The sequence below is a fragment of the Xiphophorus hellerii genome, chromosome 18, assembly GCF_003331165.1.
Source record: "Xiphophorus hellerii strain 12219 chromosome 18, Xiphophorus_hellerii-4.1, whole genome shotgun sequence".
NCBI classification, from domain to species: Eukaryota; Metazoa; Chordata; class Actinopteri; order Cyprinodontiformes; family Poeciliidae; genus Xiphophorus; species Xiphophorus hellerii.
The window spans coordinates 25,780,511-25,800,770 of record NC_045689.1 but is presented as its reverse complement, the minus strand read 5'-3'; the positions used below and the strand labels follow the sequence as shown (position 1 = coordinate 25,800,770).

The window sequence follows — 20,260 nt, the reverse complement described above, 5'->3', positions numbered from 1 at the left end:
TTTTTATTTACCCTAAGATCATTCTGATGTATTTCCTCCGGATCAGTGTTGCACTTTTTAGACCTCATTTTGTGCTAAATTGTTAATTAGTTCTCTTCTTTTTGTTTTGTGTTCTTCTCCACTGTATTTCTGTTAGTGATAATTCTATGTAAAATTACATGAAGACATTCTAGAATGGCAAATTTTGAGCCAAAAACAATGTCATCTTTGGGTTTGTAGTCATATTTTCTCCACTCATGTTTTTGTACAGGCTTGTATTAGCCTTCCCAGACGAGCTGATTGAATGGCTGGTAATTTACTTTGATCATTTGATTGCCCACAGGGCCATCTTAAAGTTTCACAAGCTATGGAAGTGTAGGCGGAATAAGAAAGTAGAAGGTAGAAAAAAAAAAACATGAAATAGAAAAACTCCAGAGAATGTAAGTGCACAAGGGAAACACATGGAGGCAGTGTGATGGTTTTTGCTTAGCTTTCAATAGCTCCAGAATCCCATAAGTTTACTTATGTAACAGCATACAAAAAAAAACAATGTAATCTCAATGTATTCTCTTCCTATCACTTCACAGTACTCAATTTCTTTGTGCTGATCTATCATATAAAATCTGTAATATACACTTGAATGGGAAAAAAATTGTTTGGAAATGTGATTAAAAAGCAGAAAAGGCCAGAGGCAATGAAGATTTATGCAAAGCGCTGCGTGCGTAGGCAGTGGTGTACCTAAAGCAAATGGTAAAACGGCAGTATAATTTTAGAATTCAGGTAACATTAATGATTAAGTCAAAATTAAAACCTTAATTGTGTTCTCTTAGCATCCAGCGGGCCTGGCGAGCCAGTATGTCCCGTAAGCTGAGCCCAGAGGTCCTAAACGAGAACCGCACCAGACATGGATGGGAAGAGACCAGGACCTCAGAGAAACTCCTCAACCCTGTGGTGACTTCAGATATTTTCCCGGTAAGACTGCGGAAATCAAACGGACCACCATATGGCGCGAGATGAAAGTCAGTCAGCAGTGAGAGGCGCAGGCATCTTATCCGCTGCGCCGTTTGAATTATCAAGCTCTCATCTGTTGTTTCTGTGAAGCATGAAAAAAAAACAACAACAAGCGGATGAGCATATGCATGAATAAAAAGACTAATAGGGAAGAGAGCAAACAGGAGGGAGCAGGGGAGGGGTGTTTTCCTCCACTGTCATTTGGTGGGGGGCCATAGGGGTCGCACTGGCTAAGGTGGATGGGAGGCCAGCTGGCACCGTGCCCGGATCCGTAATTAGCCGTTAATTAGGTGAATTTTCAAAGCTGGTTGATTGATTAATGAAGTGCCTCTGCCCTCTTTGTCCCCCGCCTCGCCCCTCCACCGGCACTTTGTAATCTTGAGGCAGTGTGTAGAATTAAAGAGTGCTCACAGGGCATGACAGCCAAACAAAAGCCAGAAAACAAAACAATGGTACAATCAGCAGATGGAGAGAGAGAGGTGGGAATGAGAAAATAACAAAGAAAGCTGAGCTGGAGAAGCACAGGCAGAGATAAGAGGATAGATATGGATATGTGAAAAAGATTCCTTTAGATCACCTCAAGTTCTAAGTGACAAACTCAGACACACACACCCCTACACACGCCCACACACGCAGACATAAACTCTGCTGTGTTGCTTTTCCGATGTCTGTTGGCTCTCACAGTGTAGTAATCACACCGAGACGCAGGAGCTGCCTGTGCACACCGGCCCACGCTCTTTGCAAAGACTTAGCACAGAAAAATATGATGTCATGTCTCTGTGCTCAGCAGCTGTGGCAGCTTTGTGTGGGTTAGATTTTATTTTATTTTTTTACCCACTCCTTTTTTCTCTGTTGGTGAGATGATGTCCTGATGCGACCTGGTATGAAAATGTTGAAAAGGAATATGTCTATGAAAATGTTGTCCTGTCAAGCTATTGTGCAGTTTTGGATGCAGTTGGGAGGGATTTTGGCTCATTATATGCTTTCTTCAACTCAAATGTTGAAAGAATGTTCCATTAATAACATCAGTTAACTTCAAGCTACTTTAAGGAGATGTTTTTACTCACTCACTACTTGCTTGAAACTAAATATGCAAATGCAAATTTAAAAGTTTTCATCTTGTAATTACCCATTTTTTATTCTTCATTTTAGTTTTATTGCAAATGGGACTGAAAAAGTTAATTGACTTGGGCGAACACATTCATTGAACGTTGCTAAATAAAGTGAGTGTTTTTCGAACAGTGACCGATATATCATTCTTGTTTTTGGAAATACACAAAAAATGTTGCCCAAAAAAACAGAAAATAATCAATCCAAAAAACTGTTTCAATCGGCTTCAATCAGCTAAAATATTGAGACACTTCTGATGTTTTGGATCAATGGCTAAATAATCAGTTTTCTACAAAAGTAAGACTTCGGTGTATGTTTTGTTAAAAATTTTGTTTAGTGTGTTGTTAAATGGAGAAAAATAAAATAAAATAGTTCTTTAAGTAATTAGTTAAAAAAAATCGTGAAACTTTGTGGCCTGTGAGTAACCAATTTGACTAGGCAAATGGTTTGGTCACCATTTTTGCACATTAAAAGAATTAATCACAGATTGGCTTAAAATTGTATACTAATGGACTAATTATTTTTTAATGACTGTGTGCTTGTAAAGTAGATTCTAATTTCTGTTTACAAAAATTCAGATTTATTCGTTTACGATTTTTTTTCCACAAACTTTATTACATAAAACCGTGTTCAGGGGTAAAAGGTACTTCACCCAAACTGAAAAATAAAAAGTGCAAGGGAGGCACTTTAAAGCTTAAGTGCTCAGGATAACATACAGAATCTGTCTTAAAAGCAAAGACCACATAAAGCAATCAAAATAACAAAATCACAGTTTTCCAATTACAACCATAATGTTGTTACTATGAGCAACATTTCAAAATATTTTCAAAAAGCCAAAGCCTAGCCGAACTAAGGCAACTCTTGTATTCGGTCCTTCCATTTACTGTAGTTGCTTTTGTTGAATTGTGTACATTTACCCTTATGAGTCAAAATTCATTTTATTTAGGAGCTTTTTATCAGCAATCACATCATTACTTGGCATTGCTGATACTGTTTTGTTGGCATCAGTAAAAGTCCACAGTGTTTGAGAGATGATGGGTTAATTCTGATTATGGACATGGCACTTTGTTTTCCTCATTACTCTTCTTGCATTTCCTCTTTTTATGTGATTACTCACAGTAATTGCAGAAAGTGCTAGAGTTGTGTTTTTTTGTGTGTGTGAAGTTTGACTCGATTATAATAATTACAAGCAGGAAAAAAAACAACATACAAAAGCCTGTTTACTGTAACTCTGTCTTATTCTTTGGATGCTTACAAGTTTTAGTTGAAATCCACTGAGGTTATTTTTCGTCATTCAAGCCACCTTTCACTCAGAAAGGCGCAAATGTCCGGTCTTCCTTCCATCACCTTTACCCTTTCTACTCCATTGCATCACTCCTTTTGCCTATATTTTCTTCTCTTCCTTTCTCTGTCTATCACACTCTAATCCCTCTGTCTTTCTCACTTCGCCTGTCCTCATTCACGCTGTATCCCTCTCTGCTGTGGCAGTTTGGGCTCTGAAGGACAGACATTAATCAGTGTAAGGCCAGGGTGCCACATTATATCTTTCTGAGTGTTGGTGCTCATGTGGGTTTGAAGGACCTTGCCGCTGCCCTGTAGTGGAGCGGGGAAGGTTCAAACATACTTTATACATATTTTATGGAACTCCAATATTGAACACACTCACACACACGCCTACGCTCGGAGAAGATACCGCAGCACACATCCTTCATCTTCCATTGGAAAACATTCTTTGATTTACACTTAGGAATTCAACTGTTTGCATCAGTGTCAGGCTGACATTGCAGCTGCATGTATGGAAATGATGATCTGCTGTAAAACTAGACCCAAATGTAATATTTATGCACTAAGGGCCTCGACTCTTCATGTCCTACTCTGGCCATGCCTGGGTTGTTGACAGTAAATCAATGGTTTTGACTGTTGCAACAATCCTGCTGGTTTATGTTGGCAGACCTCTGGCAGGCGCCGTATTGGCAAATTTGTTTTGTTGATGCAAAACAGTGAAAGGAGGAAATAATTTGACAATCAATTATTCTTTTAACTGGTAAAATGAATTGAATAACATTCAAAAATACTTAAATATTTATTTATATTTACATTCTGACATGATTTAATAAAATGACCAATCAATCTTAGATTAAAGATCAAATTTGCAGCAGAATTTAAAAACAATGACACCAATCCATAACACGGCCCATACTTTCATTAAAACTCACAGGGTATTTTTCAAGGACAGGGCTGCATTATGTTGTGATTCATAACCTGGTGCTTTCTGAATTGTACAACGCATAGGGCAGTTTTCTGAATAACTAGCCTGTTGTATGAAATTTTCTTTCTGCTTATTTGTCCGTACTGTTTTAGGTCATGCTGATCACTTCCATTATTCATTTCAGGTTAACTTCCCTTGTATTTATTCAGTACTTGTCACTTTCCCAGAACATATAGGTTGTTTTGTGAAAGTTTCAGTTTACTTTTCACTTTCAGGGATCATCCTTTATTACAGGAAGACTTCTAACCTTATGCTTCCTGAAAAATTCAGTTACCTTCTTCAACTTTCAAGATAAAATAAAGATATTTTAATGGAGTTACCAAAAACATACAGATTATATTGTCAGAACTTATGGGGTACTTTCTGGGAGAGTTTTTTTTTTTTTTTCAAAATTTACTATTCTTGAATTTAGAGGTCTGGAAAATGTAAAGTAGGACTACTATCTCATGTCCTTTATTATACATACATGTTTTTTTTTCCAGGATGTGGTGTAGTGCAAGTAAGTCCATAGAAAGTATCTGGTTGTATGCCATGTCAGAATACAGGCTGGTTCCTAAGAAAAACCCTGTAAGTTCAGAAAAAGTCGATGCTGAGTTTGTTTTTATATGAAAATCTGTAATTAGCATCTCAGTAAGTTACCTCACCGAGACGCCTTCACTGCAATATTGAATGCAGATTAGGTCTTGAACCCTGCAAATATGTTAGCCTTGAAACAGGTGATTACTTGTAGAAAAGGATCTAAAAGTTGCATTATAGGCGCTTGGCGGATTTGACAGTGATTACTTTTTCATGATCATACATGTAGATTATTGTTAGGCAACTCACATCCTTTGCTCTGCATTTAGCTTTGAAGGTCTTCTCCTTTGTAGAGTGACCTGAATATGTAGAAGTCTTTAAGCATGCATTTGCATAGGAGCATCCATGTAAGTGCTGACTGGTGCTGCTGTGGATCCATGTGATTTACACAGGCGCGTGGCCTTCTGGGATGTTTTAGTTAGTTTTATTCAGAGCCACAAGCCAAGGATCAAAGCTAACGTGTTGAAATGAGAGAGCAGGCGAACTGCTTCAGAGTCATTTCTCTGAACGCTTGCTAAAGCTAAACAGCCCGATAACTAATGAATTCATTTAAGTGACGGATATCCCAGAAAAGTGCAGTAAGAAAACGGGGGAGAAAAAAAAATCCTGTTGCCTAAAAACTTCAAATATAGACACACATAAATGTTCTTATGCTTAGCTTGCAGGACGTCTGCGTCCATTTGCTGTCCGTTTGCGAAAATTGTTTGTAGACATTGATCTGCTGCTATCTCTGTGACTTGTTTGCATCCCCCCCCACCCCCTTTTACTTTCTGAGGAGAAAGTGTTAGTGTAAGCGTTTCTGCAGGCTGCGTGGGAGATCATTCTCTCATCTCTTACCACCAATAATCTCACAAGGCAAAGAGATGGCTCCATCCCTGCTGCCACCACTACCCCAACCTTAATCCCTTTTTCTCACACTCACTTCATGTCATTCCCTCCTTACACCTCCCACTGCTTCTTCCATGGAGAGACACACAGGCACACGCCAACACACCCCATCTCACTCCTCTTCCCCCTGCCCCTCTCCCACACACACACTTCGCCCCTCCCCTCCATATTTGCAGACAATTACTAACAAATGTTTTATTGGTGTCAGTCGGTGTCTGGTCTCAAATGAATTTATACACCTCTGCTGGAGAGTTGACATCGATCGGGCTTAACTCATTTAATAGTCATGACATTTGCCTATTAGCTTATTTACTGTCAAAACAGGCCTGAGCTCATCTGGCTTGCTGAGAGACAGTAACTCTCACATTTGTATCCGTCACAGAAGTTAAATTTGACTGCCTGTGCAAAATATAAACTCCGGAGGAATATTCAGCCCCGGCGAGCAGACAGAGATGGACTTGCATGTAGTAAAGCTACCACCCATCATGTATAAATCGATATAAACTCCATAATTTTATTATCAAAGCAGCAAAAATGGCAAAATTACAAAAGCTGACATCAGACTCGCTTCTCCACCCCACCTCCCCATGTTTCTCTTAAAGGATTGCTTGTCAGCTTCAATGTTATGAGTACTGTTGCCGGGGTTTTTCTTTCCCATTATGGAGAACATCTTCACTAAAAAAATATTTACTTTTTACAGTAATTTAAACTGATTTTGTCTGTTTTTTATCATCCAAGTTAAAGATGCACTAATCAACAATTTGGACCGATTTCTGACACCTTTGGCATGAAAATATTGGCCATATGGATTTTCTTTGTTTTTTTTGTAATAAAAATATAAGGGCATGAGCGTTTATTAAGCATTTATTTTGGCAGTGGATTTCAGAGTAGTTGCCACATAAATGTTCTATTCCAAAGGTAAGACAAAATAATGATAGAGTTTAGATATAAACTGTCTTTTACCTTGTGTTTCACTACAGTCTCAGCATTAATGCATATTCCCTGGAAAAATATATTTTGGACTTTTATTTTCAGAACTCTACCAACTTTTCTAAGTCCAATCCATGTTTCATAAGTGACAGAGATTTAAGTGGAAAAAAAGAATAATAGTAACTTGCTGTGTTCTGTTCAGCCTTCCTATTAGCTGTCTTAACCTTCACTTTCTCTCATTCTTCATCAGCCAGACTGAACCACAATCATATCTGGACTCTGGACATGTGTATGTAGACAGATCTTGGTGTGTTGTAGAAAACACATGCTGTTAAAGAGCTTTTTACATTTCTACTTCATCTTTCTTTTTAAAAACTCATTGTTTAATTTTAAAAACTAACCTTGAATACTCTACTTGTAAAATCATCCACACAGGTCTTCAGCAGGACCTGGTGCCGCTTACATATTATCCATTTACTGATTAGGAGCGGGAATAGCAACAGAATGTAACAGATTTACATTTACAGATTTTTTGCTGAATTAGAGTTCATTCCTGGTGTGTCATATGAGAAACTGCATGTTTAATATACTTACATGGATGCAGTGTTGTCTGAGTGTGTTATAAATTACATATTTAGATTTGTGCTGTATTATAAAAGTTTTTTAATATCTTAAAAATACTCTGTTTTATAAATGTAGTTGAGATATAGGGAGCGTTATCAGTGTACCCAAAATGCCAAAACAATCTCAATCATCTCTTTTGATTCTCCAGAACATAATCTTTTTCTGCTAGCCTCCCCTTTGCCATTATTGTGATGTTATTGATGTGCAACCGTAGGGTAAATGAAATATGGACTTCTATTTTCATGTTTTCAAGCCTTTCAGTTAGAGATAAAGATTACAACCTTTAACTCAAGAAAATGGCAGCAAGCTTTGTGTTTTGCAGATAGAGGCTCAACAAAATATCTGCAGTTAAAAAAAAAAAGATAAAATGAAGATGAGAAAGATTTCTGTAGATTGAATTTGTTGCACAAAACAAATTAGTGCAGCTAAAGCTTGCAACGTTGCTGTAAGTGGATCATGATGCCTAAGAGTTGTGCTAATTCATCCAGGCCAAAAGCTATTATTTGAAACTAATAAATTATTTTCCATAAGGATTTTTTGGGTGTATACACCAGCATGCATGGAAACCTACACTCCAAAGTAAAGTTCCAAAATAGCTATTGATTTTGAGAGAGCCCATTGGGAAGATATCTTAGAGATTCATCATCGCTATTTGGCAGAAAGGGAAAATGAGGAGAGGATAAAGCTAATGTCTCCGGGAGGCGGAGGGAGAATGATGGATGTTTAAAAATACGAAAGTTGAGAGTGATGGTAGCTAGATAAGATGTGGTGGGATTTGAAATGATTATTAGAATCATAACTCTATGTCTAAGCCTCTGTGAGTCTAAATTTCTGTTTGAGTTTAAGAGTTAGATGCAGATACTTACAAAAATATTCATGGCCCTTTACCTTTTTTTATAATGATGACACATTTCTTTGTATTTTATTGGGATTTTCTGCTACATACCATTGAGAAGGTTATTCAACCATTTGATTCAGGTGTGTTGAACCAGGGACATAACTAAGAGCTGCAGAACACCGGCTCTCAAGAAGACCCCTGGTCTAAACTATCCCACTTTTGCTATGTTTATATATTTAGACATGATCCTCTGCCCCAGGCTGGGGTTCTCTGCAGGAGGCATCAGGGGATTGTCAGTACCAGATGTACCAAGTTATAAAAGTTGAGATTTTGAAACTGTAAAACATTTCTACCTTACCATTCTTCTTTTTAATGAGACCAGAGAAACCATATGAGGGACTTGGATCTTCTTCCGCTGAATTACCAAGTGTAACTTAACTCCTTCACCACCCTGTTGATGAAAACTGTAAGTCGACTTACCGCAAAATGGATGCTGCTCCTTTTTCTTAAACGACTGAAAAGATTGGAGTTTTTCCGGTCACAAAAAGCACTGACAGTCATTTTATAGAAACTAAAGGACCTTCCAGCAACACCATTGCAAAACCCAGAAATTATAATATGTTATACCTTTTTGTTTTTGGTTTTTGTAAACACAACAAAAGCTTCTCCATTAACAACCGTCCTTAGAAGCATTGGACTAACAAGTAGTACCTATGATAAGCTCAGTGGGCTATCGATTCCACGAGGTGTCTACTAATTGCTGCTGCCGCTAGTCTAGAGGAGCTCTGTGAGACGGATGCTCAGCTGGAGACCGCAGCTTCAAGGAGGAGCTTTGGGTAAGTAGGCGATGCTAAGTAGGAACAAGTATTTAGACACCCCTGAATGGTTGCTGAGGGAGATTCAAGCATTCCTCAAACATGTGTGAAAAACTCTAAGCATCAACATTTTTTTGATGTAGGAATAACATTATGACCTGATATAAAGCTCAGTCAATTTTCCAGAAAATCCTCCACCCCCGCCTTTAAAATCATAGAGAAATTTTCACATTTTAATGTTTTAGAAACCACAATGTAGAGGTTGTCAAATTGCAAAGCACTGTGTGTGTATATCAAAAGATCCATTTTAGTTTCTATGTTCAGAGTAACACACGTACCTGTGTACTCATTAACCCACTCAAGTACACCCCCACAAGCAGTCTCCAGTGGCACATTAAACACATCTGATGACCTCGTACAGGACAAATCAATAAAATCAATGTCATACAAACACGGAACAAAAAATAAACCAGAACAAAATAGACAAAACAAAAGAAAAATATGTCAAAAGGTTGTTTTGGTTTTTTTTCTTTTTGTATTTCTTTTTGGAAGCCAAGGGTCTTTAGACAGTTTATTGGAAAATTTACAGCAGTTCATGTCCTGCATTTTAATAAAACCAATATTTTACAGCTGCTCCATGAGGATTTGATTGGAGGCCGTGAACCACCTACAAGCCTCTAATTGGTTATTTATCTAGAAAACATGGCATTTAGCTGACGCTACTTAAACTAAACCAGTGTAACGTTGTGTGAATGCTTACATATGGCAGCATATAAACATGGATGTACCACCTTTATGCACACAAACCGGCTACAACCAGGCATAAATCTGCTGGAGGCATCTCCCTACCATCTGGAGAAGTAATAACAATCTGGAACCTAAGGCAATATCCTCCCCTGTTCTATTTCAACACAACCCTCCCTGCACACACACTCCTACACCTCAAACACACACACACGCATTCCTGGTTATCTTCTCTTCTTCTTTTCCCCGTCCTACAGCCGCTTGTGTTTTTTATTTGTCCTTTCTTCCACCATTTACTTCAGTGTGGTTTCCAACACCACTTCCTCCTCACAGATCTATACGGTCTGTTCGTATGTGGAGACTGTCTCCTACTCGGATAGACTCGGGCCACATGGCCAGTGAGTCTGCCCATAATGAGATCTCAGGAGGAAAAAGGAGTGGCATAAAAAAGTGGTAGAGGGCAGGAAAGAGGGAAAGAAGAGCCAGGGGTTAATCTCCATTCTGACCCACTCAAATGTGGGAAACATCTGCAATAGCTTCCCCTCATCCAACTTTTAAGTTTAACTATCACTTCGACCCTTCTTGAAGTACCCCTCCCGTTTGTTCATTAGCTATGTACCATTACTGTTCATTAAGCAGATCAGAGGCATGATAATCCACTTTTGACAGCATTCCTGCTGTGCTTTCAGAGCCCTCGCTATTGTGGGGAGGCTGAAGGAGAAGTGAGGATACTCAGAGAAGGACTTCTAGGTTGGAAAGGAAAACCAAAAGCACAGCGGATAGCAGTGAAGGTAAAAAAGATACAATGCCCATGCTGGGTTATGGTTTATTTTTAAATAAAGTGCAGAAGGCACATAAGATATTCATGTGTTCACTACCTATTGTAGCGCCTTACTGTTGCTGTAACTTTAGGGAGCAAAGAAAAAGTTTTCAAAAAGTATTTAACAAAATGAAGTTAATCATACACAACTACAGTATGTTTTGTAATATTCCAATAGCAATGGGCCAAAGATAAATCTTGACATGAACAGGAGATAAAATAAGATATAACTTTATTAATCCCCCATTGGGGAAATTACAATTGACAAGTAATAGCAACAAAAGAGATACTCTCCATAATAATAACGGTGTAGTCTCATGATAATGCCACAACATCTTGCAATATAAAGCTATCTTAAACTATTATAATATTCATAAATCAGTCTCAAAATCTAGCCAAATCAATGTAAGGAATTGATTCTTCATCTGTCCACTCAATATTCTTCATTATGCAAAAAAATCTGAAATTTGTGAACGCTTCTCCAGTTTTGATTTATTTTCAATTAATTACTCAATTAATTGCTTTTTAAAATACTAAAAGTTGTTATTTTATTTAGGTTATTTAATCTAACAAACAAGAACATGACTGTAAATAAACCTAGCATGTCTTAGCATACAATTGTGAAGTGTACATATGATGCAACCAAAAACAATAATCATAACTGGATCTAGAGAGGGTGATCAGTTGAGCAACATCTTCTTGAGGGTTTCTGTGGTCTCAGTCAGAACTCGAATCGCTGGGAACCAACGCTTCTGAGGGATAAGGTGTCACAAGAAATTGATCACGCACTCAGAAAGGACCTTTGGGTAATGTCAGAACTGTGTCACTTCATTCAGTCAATGAAAAATGGATTCTATTTTTTTTCTGAAATACCTTCCTTAGACTCTGTTAGCTCCATTTTCTAAAGATGCCAACAGTCTGCCAATGCTAGATAGCTGGCTCACTACATTTAAATATCCAACATTATGTAAGGCTTGCATTAACACAAAGTTAAATAAAACCTTTTATGGATAACAACAAGATTATAAATTAGCATATTGGCCATCCTTGCCACCAACCACAGGATTAGCAGCTATTTTGGACTAGATTTTTGGTTTATTAAAGTGTCTTGTGAAAAGTATTTCTTCAAAATTTAAACCGAAGTAAGAGAATCTTCGCTACATAAAATTTCATGTGTAGCTAAATCAGTCTGCTGTTAGTTAATCTTATTCGACTTGATTCATCAGGTTTCCTACAGTGAATAAGTACTTTGACCATCACTCCTACAGTAAAAAGGAGTCATGTTTTTATCAAACACATTTATTTTTTATTCAGTTCAATGCTAACTCATGTCCACCACTGAAATTGACAACAATGGATACCTGAGCACCAGAATACGACCTAGAAGAAGAGAATGTAGTTCAATGAATCACATTTTCTGTTCTGGTAAATCACATGGATGGTACAAACATTTCCTATTTTGACAGAACAGTTTGTCCAATAAGAGCATAAATGGTTCAGTTATGGTTTTGAAGAACGCAAACAAGAGTTTGATTGGTTAACACGATCTTCAGAATCCTCGGATCTCAATCTGGTGAAGAATCTGTGCAATATGCTGCAAAAACAACTTGGATAGAAGACTAGATTTCACAACTTGACATGATCAACATGATCTGATTCTTTGGCGCCATATACCATAGCATACACCTTCAGGACTCCAGTGGAGTCCATGCTCTGACGGAACAGGAATCTTTTAGCAACAAAAGTGAGACACTATGCTACACACTACAATGGGCTTTGGTCATAATCTTATGCTTGATCATTTATGTCGGGTTGTTTTTGTCTTTCTCTTAGACGCACCTAATTTCCTGGAAATGTTTTTATAAAATAACCATTTAAATAAGTTTTCTGATGGCCAGTGCATGCTCTGCCAGCAGGGAGCTGTTCTGTAATCAAAGAGAAAGTCAACACTAAAGGGAGCTTTATTGTCACTCCGACGACGAGACCAGGGGTGCTCCGCAGGATAAAACTGCACTTCCCCTGAGCTTTGCTTGTAGCATGAACAAGCTGATTTAAGCAGACATGAAAAAAAACCTTAAAATCTGAAGTCCAATAAATAAACAAAAAACAGCTATGATTAAAAAAGCAGAGAATGAGGAGCTTTATTTCTAGAAGATATTACACATAAAAAAATATGTGTTTCTCTCAGCAATATTTATTGAAGCAGAGTTCGAGAGAACACAAGTCTCTCAGAGAAATCAAGAGGGGAGTTATTGCCCCTCGTCTTGTTACAGAGTAACAGAAGGGACGGGAAGGATATGTATTAAGACAGTTTGTGTTCCCGTGCTCAACAAATTTGACAGCCCAGTCAGTGTTTGTGTATTTCTTTTTAAAAGGTAATCAAGGGACCCGACAGTCCTACATCTCATACTGTAATAATGTTTGCAAGAGTGCAGACGAGTAAACAGTCCATGTGCAGAGTGGGTAAAATCGCTGTCTCTTTCAGGCAAAGCATCTCAGATACAGATATTAAAGAGGGCATGAAGACTCTTTCAGCTGTAGGATGAGGCGAGGTTTGGCCTCTTCATTTATGGGGGAAATGATAGCACCTCTGTGCCCTCTAAAGAAGAAGAAATGCGATGGTCTTCCGCATCAGATCGAGCGTAGGTTGTTGACTAATCTCAATTGAATCACTCAAATTAATCAGAATTAAGAATAAACATGATCTTTTTGAGATTTGGTGACTATTTGGCTCACCGATGTATTCAATCCCATGGGTAACAACGTTGAAATCTAGTGAGGGTTGTCCAAAACTTTTATTAGCCACGTTGATAGATACACCTCGTTTATGCGGGATTGGTTCCCATTTTTGCTTTTTGCAGCTACCTTGGCTCTTCATGACAGATTCAGTAAGGTATAAAAACATTCCTCAGCAATGTAATTCCTCATTCATTATAGACAAGATAGAATCTCACACATATGTGATGTAAATAGTCAGTTCAAGAACATCTCTATGGTGCTTTATTGGATTTGGGGATTGTGGACAAGTTTGAGATGATTAAAGTAGCCAACAAAAGACTGGTACACTGTTGTCATGTGGAGGAACGATACTCTGGTAGGCTGTAGTATTTCTATGTTAATTTATGTATAGTTGGTGCTAATGGACACTAAAAAAGTTGCCACCAAAAAAAATGTCACACTCTAATAACTGGCATTGCTTCTATAAGCTTCTGCAATGTATTTTCAATCGGTCTTGCGTTAATTTTTCACCAAAATCTGACTGATTCATATGTGAAAATGATGTCTCATGCTTTCTGAACCATTCAGCCTGACAAAGCTTGGCATTGTCATCTTACAAAGTCCTCTTGTCGTTAGGGAAGAAACAATCCATTGATGTAATAAACTGGTCATTCAGTATATTCAGGTGATCAGCTGATCTCCGAATCCTGCAATTGTACTGTAGTTTCTGCAATCTCCTTAGATGTTTTCTCTGCTTCATGCCAATGATTTGACCCTTCTTGAACAGACTAGCACCTTTTCCATGAGCACAGGATGTGTCTTTCCACATTGTTGTTTAAGACAGAAGCTACTCATAACATTAGCTGAGTTTAAATAACGTTTTGCCAGCAGGAAGACAGTTGTCCAAGTAGTAACTATTCAATATCAAGCTCGTACCTATTTGCTCAGCAAGATTCAAGTCGCAACTTTTCTTTTGGCCTTGCAGTATATATATATATACATATATATCAAGCATTAGAGCAAAGTTCTAATGCTTCACTTGTGAAAGTAAATCTGTTAAGCTTCTCCTTGGCACTTAGACAACAAATTTGAGTGCTACTCTGCAGGACAGGACAAGTAATAAAAAGATGGAGCAAGGCAGTGCTCCAAAAATAGGAGTGTTCTTTTCCTTAAAGAAGGCATTTGGTAAACTACGGGAAACTCTTCTATTTGGAAGGTGATGGTGAGCACTTGAAGTCTGTGATAGATTGGATCCCTTTCATTAATCTGAGACAACAACTTTTCTGTCCTCATGCTGTTTTGCAGCTCTTATAACAAAGTTTAAGGTGGCTCTAGCACTTCTGAGAACATCAGAAACTGAGGTGAGACGCATTGTTGCATTTTTTCCCATGCCATGGTGAATATTTACACAATAAGTAATAATAGGTAATGCAAAAACATCTTAGTGTTTTTGCAAAGGAGAGTTACACCCATATCTTTTTGTATAAGTTTTTGTCTTTTATGGTACTCATGTGTAGCTCTGGATTGGATAAGGCATTGGAGAACTCTTTTGGTTTGTTTTTTCTCACAGGTAAATTTGATCTATGTGTATCCTCTCGTGTCTTTTTGACCCATAAGTCGGGGATGAGAGCAGAAGTTCTTTATTGTAGTGTATATGAGAACTTGTTACTTGTTACTTCACTGCAGACAAGAGAAAGCAGCACGTTTCTGTATGGAGTGTGTGCAGGGTGTGTTTACATACAGCCATCATCGGCATGAATGTCTAATCATTTTGGGTTATTACTAATGCATCTGAACCAATCATCTTTGGGCTTCTATGGTAGAATGTGGAACAAACATCAATGGATTTTAAAAAGAACAGTTTTCATGCTTTTTGTTTTTACTATAGATTTCCTTTTTTTTATTTTCCCAGAAAATCCTCAGTAAATTCAAAGTTGTGCATCAAATTCTTGTTATTAAAATTCATTTAAATGTATTGTTGTATAGTCAACATCATATATAGACCTAAATTAATATGTGGTTAATGCAAATTATGTTTGTATAAAATCCTGCTCAGTGACATGTGTACTCGCATACATATGTATGAGTAATTTGTAATGTACACCTGCCTGTACAGTTCTCTCTCGAAGTACAAAGCCCAGCCAAATGTGTCCTCGCAATCTTTCACCATTACCATGGAAACAGTGAACATGCGCAGGACGTTCTTATTTACCTATGCAAATAACTTCCTGCAGCTCTCATAGTTGTCAGTCACGTCATTTGGTAAAAATCTTGATTGAAAAGGTGAAAAATGATAGTCTGTGCCAAAAAATGAAAAACCCTTACACACCACTTGCTTGTCCACATCTCAGCCAAGTGTTACCTTACCAATCAATACATTTTATAAACTATTACAGGCTATACATTGCTCCTTCTTTTAATACTGATGTCTGCTCTCTCAATCATCATAGTGCATGCCTTGCATTTTCAGCAAAGAAAGCAATCATTCAGAAACAGGTGTAAACTTTGAGAAACTGCAAGCACATTTCAGAGTAAGCCCCTCATAAGAATGAACTAAGTTATTTTACAACTGAGTCTAAGGTGCTGACGAAGATTTAAAGTAATTAGGTGGGCATCCGCCTGCCCTTTATGCCCAAGTGCCAATTTCTTTGTTTAAGTGGTAACAACGAATGGGTAGAGGGTTGAACTCATTTTAGCAAGATGTCGCTTAAGCAGCCAACACGCTTAAATTGATGCTCCATTTGTTTGGTGCATCTAAAAATACTTTAAGTGGTGCAACTGTGAAGCAACTAATCACATTTGGTCAAATATCAAGTTTTACGCTTTCGTTTTTGAATTACAGTGAACCCTCGTTTATCCAAAAAGAACTCGTGAGGCGAAATCCGCAAAGTAGAAACCTTTATTTTTTTACAATTATTATACAATAAAATACTCCATAATACATTGAAACCAAAGAACAAAACATTTTTACAGGCCCAAACATTTGTTTAACAAATAAAAAGTACTGTATAAACTTTTTTTTTTTTTTACAAATAACTACTGTACTGTAAAATAATAATTTTAATATGAACTGAAGGCAGATTCCCGTGCCCGAATTGCAGAGATCAGCGCCGCCCCACTGCGACCCTAGTCATTGGATTAGAATGGGAGAAAATAAAAATGATTATGAAAAAAACAAAACAAAGTACAGTAGGACAAATAGTGACTCACGTGTATTTCACTGCTCCTCCTGACTCCGCTCTGTAGCGGTTTTTTCTTCTAAAGCCCGCGGTGCAGGTGTGTTTTTTTGAGAGAAGAACATAGTTATCGGTAGTTGTTGTCGCTCTTTTTTCTTCTGGGCAAAAAGATTCTTATAAACCGACATGCCACCATCGATTATGTTAAATTTGGCAAGCCGTTTTACGTACATGTACATATTATACCGCAACGTTGTTGACACACAGGTAGAGAAGAAGTGGAGAGACTGTTTAGCCAATCAGAATGCAGAACACAATGCACGATGCAAATCCGTGAAGCAGCGAGACCGTGAAAGGTGAACCGCGATATAGCGATGGTTCACTGTATATGTATTCTTAATGATGTACCTTTCTGATATTACATATATTGCGGTTGTGTTGATACAAACAGTGCTAGTTTTACTTAGGGAGTGAGCTAACTTTTTTTATTATTTCTTTTTCCTTGCCACATGGTCACCTGTCCACTTTGGGATGCAAGTTTAATGTTCTTTACACAATCTATGAGTGATCGAATAATTGTAGCTGAAGTTATAAGAAAACAGGTTTGAACATCTTCTCTGCCATTTTTTCACTAGTCTAAGCAAACCATCTGCATATCGTGTCTTGAAATGAGATACTGTTGGGTCCTGGTACTTAGGATGGACATTTCAAGCCAAAATACTAATCTCAAATTTAATAAATTATATGTTATTTTCTGATTTGCCAATCTCCACTCCTCCCCTACCCTGGTAAAAATCAGCCCCTTGTTCTGTACTTTGCTTTGCACGGAGGGTCTGGGCTCTCGGCTATTCAGAAACGATTGTTTCCTGGAGGCCTCTACTGTGTTGAGGATTTAAATGTTACCCAATCACTAACATTTGTCCATGATGTAGGTAATGTACCAGTTCAATGCCATAAAGCTGTTGGAAATTGCCTGCGCTGTAAACAACCATCCTCCACCACCGATCCGACAGAAATGGCTGTTAATGTTAATTCAGTATTTGGAAGCGCAGCCAACATGAACTGAACGACTTCTTTCACTTTCTCTGCTGCCATTCCTAAAACTACAAGCAGACTATAATTCCAAAACAGCTCAAAAAATCAACGACATTGTCCACAACTCCTCCTTCTGTTCCCTGATTGGCCCAGTAGAAATTCTACCGGAGTGAATCCAAGCGAAGGGGAAAAAAACACAGATTCTAGACTCCAAAATCAAAATGTACACAAAGCTATACATTTGCAGCAGTTCAAAGTTCTGTCTGTGAGAGAATTTGATATTTATTGATGCATTGTAACAACCTTTATGTACCAGTGACTCATTATCCCAACAAGGTGCTGACAATAGAAAAAAATATCTCCTTATTGCTGCCATCCTGTGGTAGCAGTAATCCATTACATGTAATGTGCTGAATTACAGTACATACTGGACTTACAATATCAAACTCCTTGTTACTGCCTCCTTGCATCATTACTACAATAATGCTTTGCAAATGGTTCACTAAGCTGGATATTGGGCTAACAATAGAAGGCTGTGTTTATTAGTATCATGTTTTGGTACCATACATGCATTAACAGCAAAAAAAAGAAAAAACACTATGTAGAGAAGACAGGCAATGCCTTTCCTAATTGCTAGGATATTTGTTAATGTTAATTAGTAGCAATAGCACGTTATGTGCTGTATATATTGTCTCAGAATTCCAGAGCTCATTTCCAAAATCTCTGGCTTAGCAGGAGATTAGATTGCATAGGCCATAGTATGAAATTAGGGATCTGAGGAAATACTGGAAAGTTATTTATTCAATATGTATCTTCCTGGGGCATTGAAATGCAAGGCAAATATGCAATAGTTTCTGCAGTAATCTCTTTCCTTACTTTGATGGAATGCTAAGAAATGGTAAAAGCCTTCACATGCACAGGAAGGGAGTGATAATAATCGTCCTTCAGTTGTGGGGTAGGCGGGGAAGAAAAAGGCTTCCTTTACATCACTTTTCCATGGTTATGAACATGAAAATTTCCTTTGTTACCCTAAGTCTACAAGTTAAATTTTGCAGTTAGTTCCTATCACTTCTGTTAGATGTCAAAAAAGAAGTTTTCTTGGAGTGTCGCATGTATTCCACAGTAAAGATGAGAAAATTGGAGTATTGGCGTGTGCAAGCTGATTTCTGTTTAGTCACATCCTGCATATTGCTTTTTTCCGATGTGCACAGAAACCATAAATCTGACATTAACCTTAAGGAAGCCCCTAGAGAACCAAGTAAGTAGCAAAATCATGTTTCAATGGAGAAGAGGAGAAATGGATGCATAAAAATAACACCAGAGATGTTTAAATGCATCTTAACGGACATTTTTGCTTTATTTTGCTTCATGCCAATGTAAAACATGCTAGTAGATGAGTTTACCTTGCATACAGCAATTGTCAAAATATCTGACAAGTAATAGGAAACAGGAAACACTTAGGCTCCTGTCTAATGACTGTTCATGAGTTACTCCATCTCCATGATTGTAGTGATGTGTCTGCATGTCTTCGGAAATGGGAGAGAGCAGTTTCCAGTAAAGCATTTAGCTGCTCTGAACAATGATATAATTCACCTACAAACGTTTCCCTCACTCACAGCATTTAGCAGAGGCTACTTCCTGCCACAGAACAGGCATGCAATCAAACCTAAAACTTCTCGGCAATATAATTGAAATGGCAGAACAAGACAGAAGGAAACACCAGTAGTGATGAGCTCATAGACGGTGACCTTATTTAGCCTTGTTGCGATACAGGAAAGCTATATAGCAACATACAGTACATAAAATGTTTGTTGTGTTTCTATTTAATAATTTTAATAACATTTTTATATGAAGCCTAATATTTAAAAAATAATAATAAAAACATTGTGTAAAAGTGGATTTTTTTTGCCAGTTATCTCATAAATGTAATAGTCATTTTGTAGATTCATCGCATATGCAGTAAAATATTGCACACTTTTATTTTTTTTGCAATTTTAATGATAGTGGCTTACAGATAAAGAAAACCTAAAATTTACTGTCTCGGATAATATCACATTAGACCAGTGCGTCTCAAACCTGGTCCTGGTCCCACTGCTCTGTCTCTGCTTCAGCAGACCTGATTCAAATGATAGCAATAGCTTCTGTGTGCCCCCAAGTGCTGCAGGGTCCTGTAAATCACCCACTTTTTTCAGGTCAAGTATGTGGCAGAAGGGAAACACTGAATTACACCAGTCAAAAATTGTCATTATTGTCCTGGATTAGACCAATGGAAGCTGTGTCATCTAAAGCTTCTGGAGTTACACAGACTGATTTGCTAAAGTCATTTTGCGTTCACAGAGGAGAAGAGCAGGGAGAGAACACAACCCTGTGGGTGCTGATGGCTGTTGTGCAGGAGAAGTCTGAATAAAAGGATTAAAAGTATTTAGTTAAATAACTACAGCTAAGAAGATGTCTTCTTTAACACTGTGACATCAGTACACCAATCTTCCTTTGTATAAAAGTAGATTCACACCTCATCTCTTTTCCCTGGAGAACTCCGCTCTAGGGTTTTATCAGCGTCAGAAAGACGCTGTCCGAGATGTGTTGTCCGAGCTGACTTTCGGGGAAGCAGAGAGGTGGCAGATCCACGAAAGTCCAAATTTCTTGTGCTGAGAAGGAGCAGCTTCTCTGTCTGTTTTGTTTGCCAGGGAGCGATCATTCGCCAGGTGGACAGACGGGAGCGGCACA

At 37.9% G+C, this 20,260-nt stretch overlaps 1 protein-coding gene across 2 annotated transcripts in view; it reads left to right on the top strand.

The window, feature by feature from the left end:
• Positions 1-20,260, top strand: part of schip1 (schwannomin interacting protein 1) — a 266,812-nt gene that overhangs the window by 11,091 nt on the left and 235,461 nt on the right. The window contains exons 5-6 of one of the 2 annotated variants that reach the window (XM_032590745.1): positions 810-951; positions 10,474-10,575. In XM_032590745.1, coding sequence (XP_032446636.1) covers positions 810-951; positions 10,474-10,575 — 244 coding nt within the window. The remainder of the gene's footprint in view (positions 1-809; positions 952-10,473; positions 10,576-20,260) is intronic. The other variant, XM_032590746.1, reaches the window with a different exon arrangement.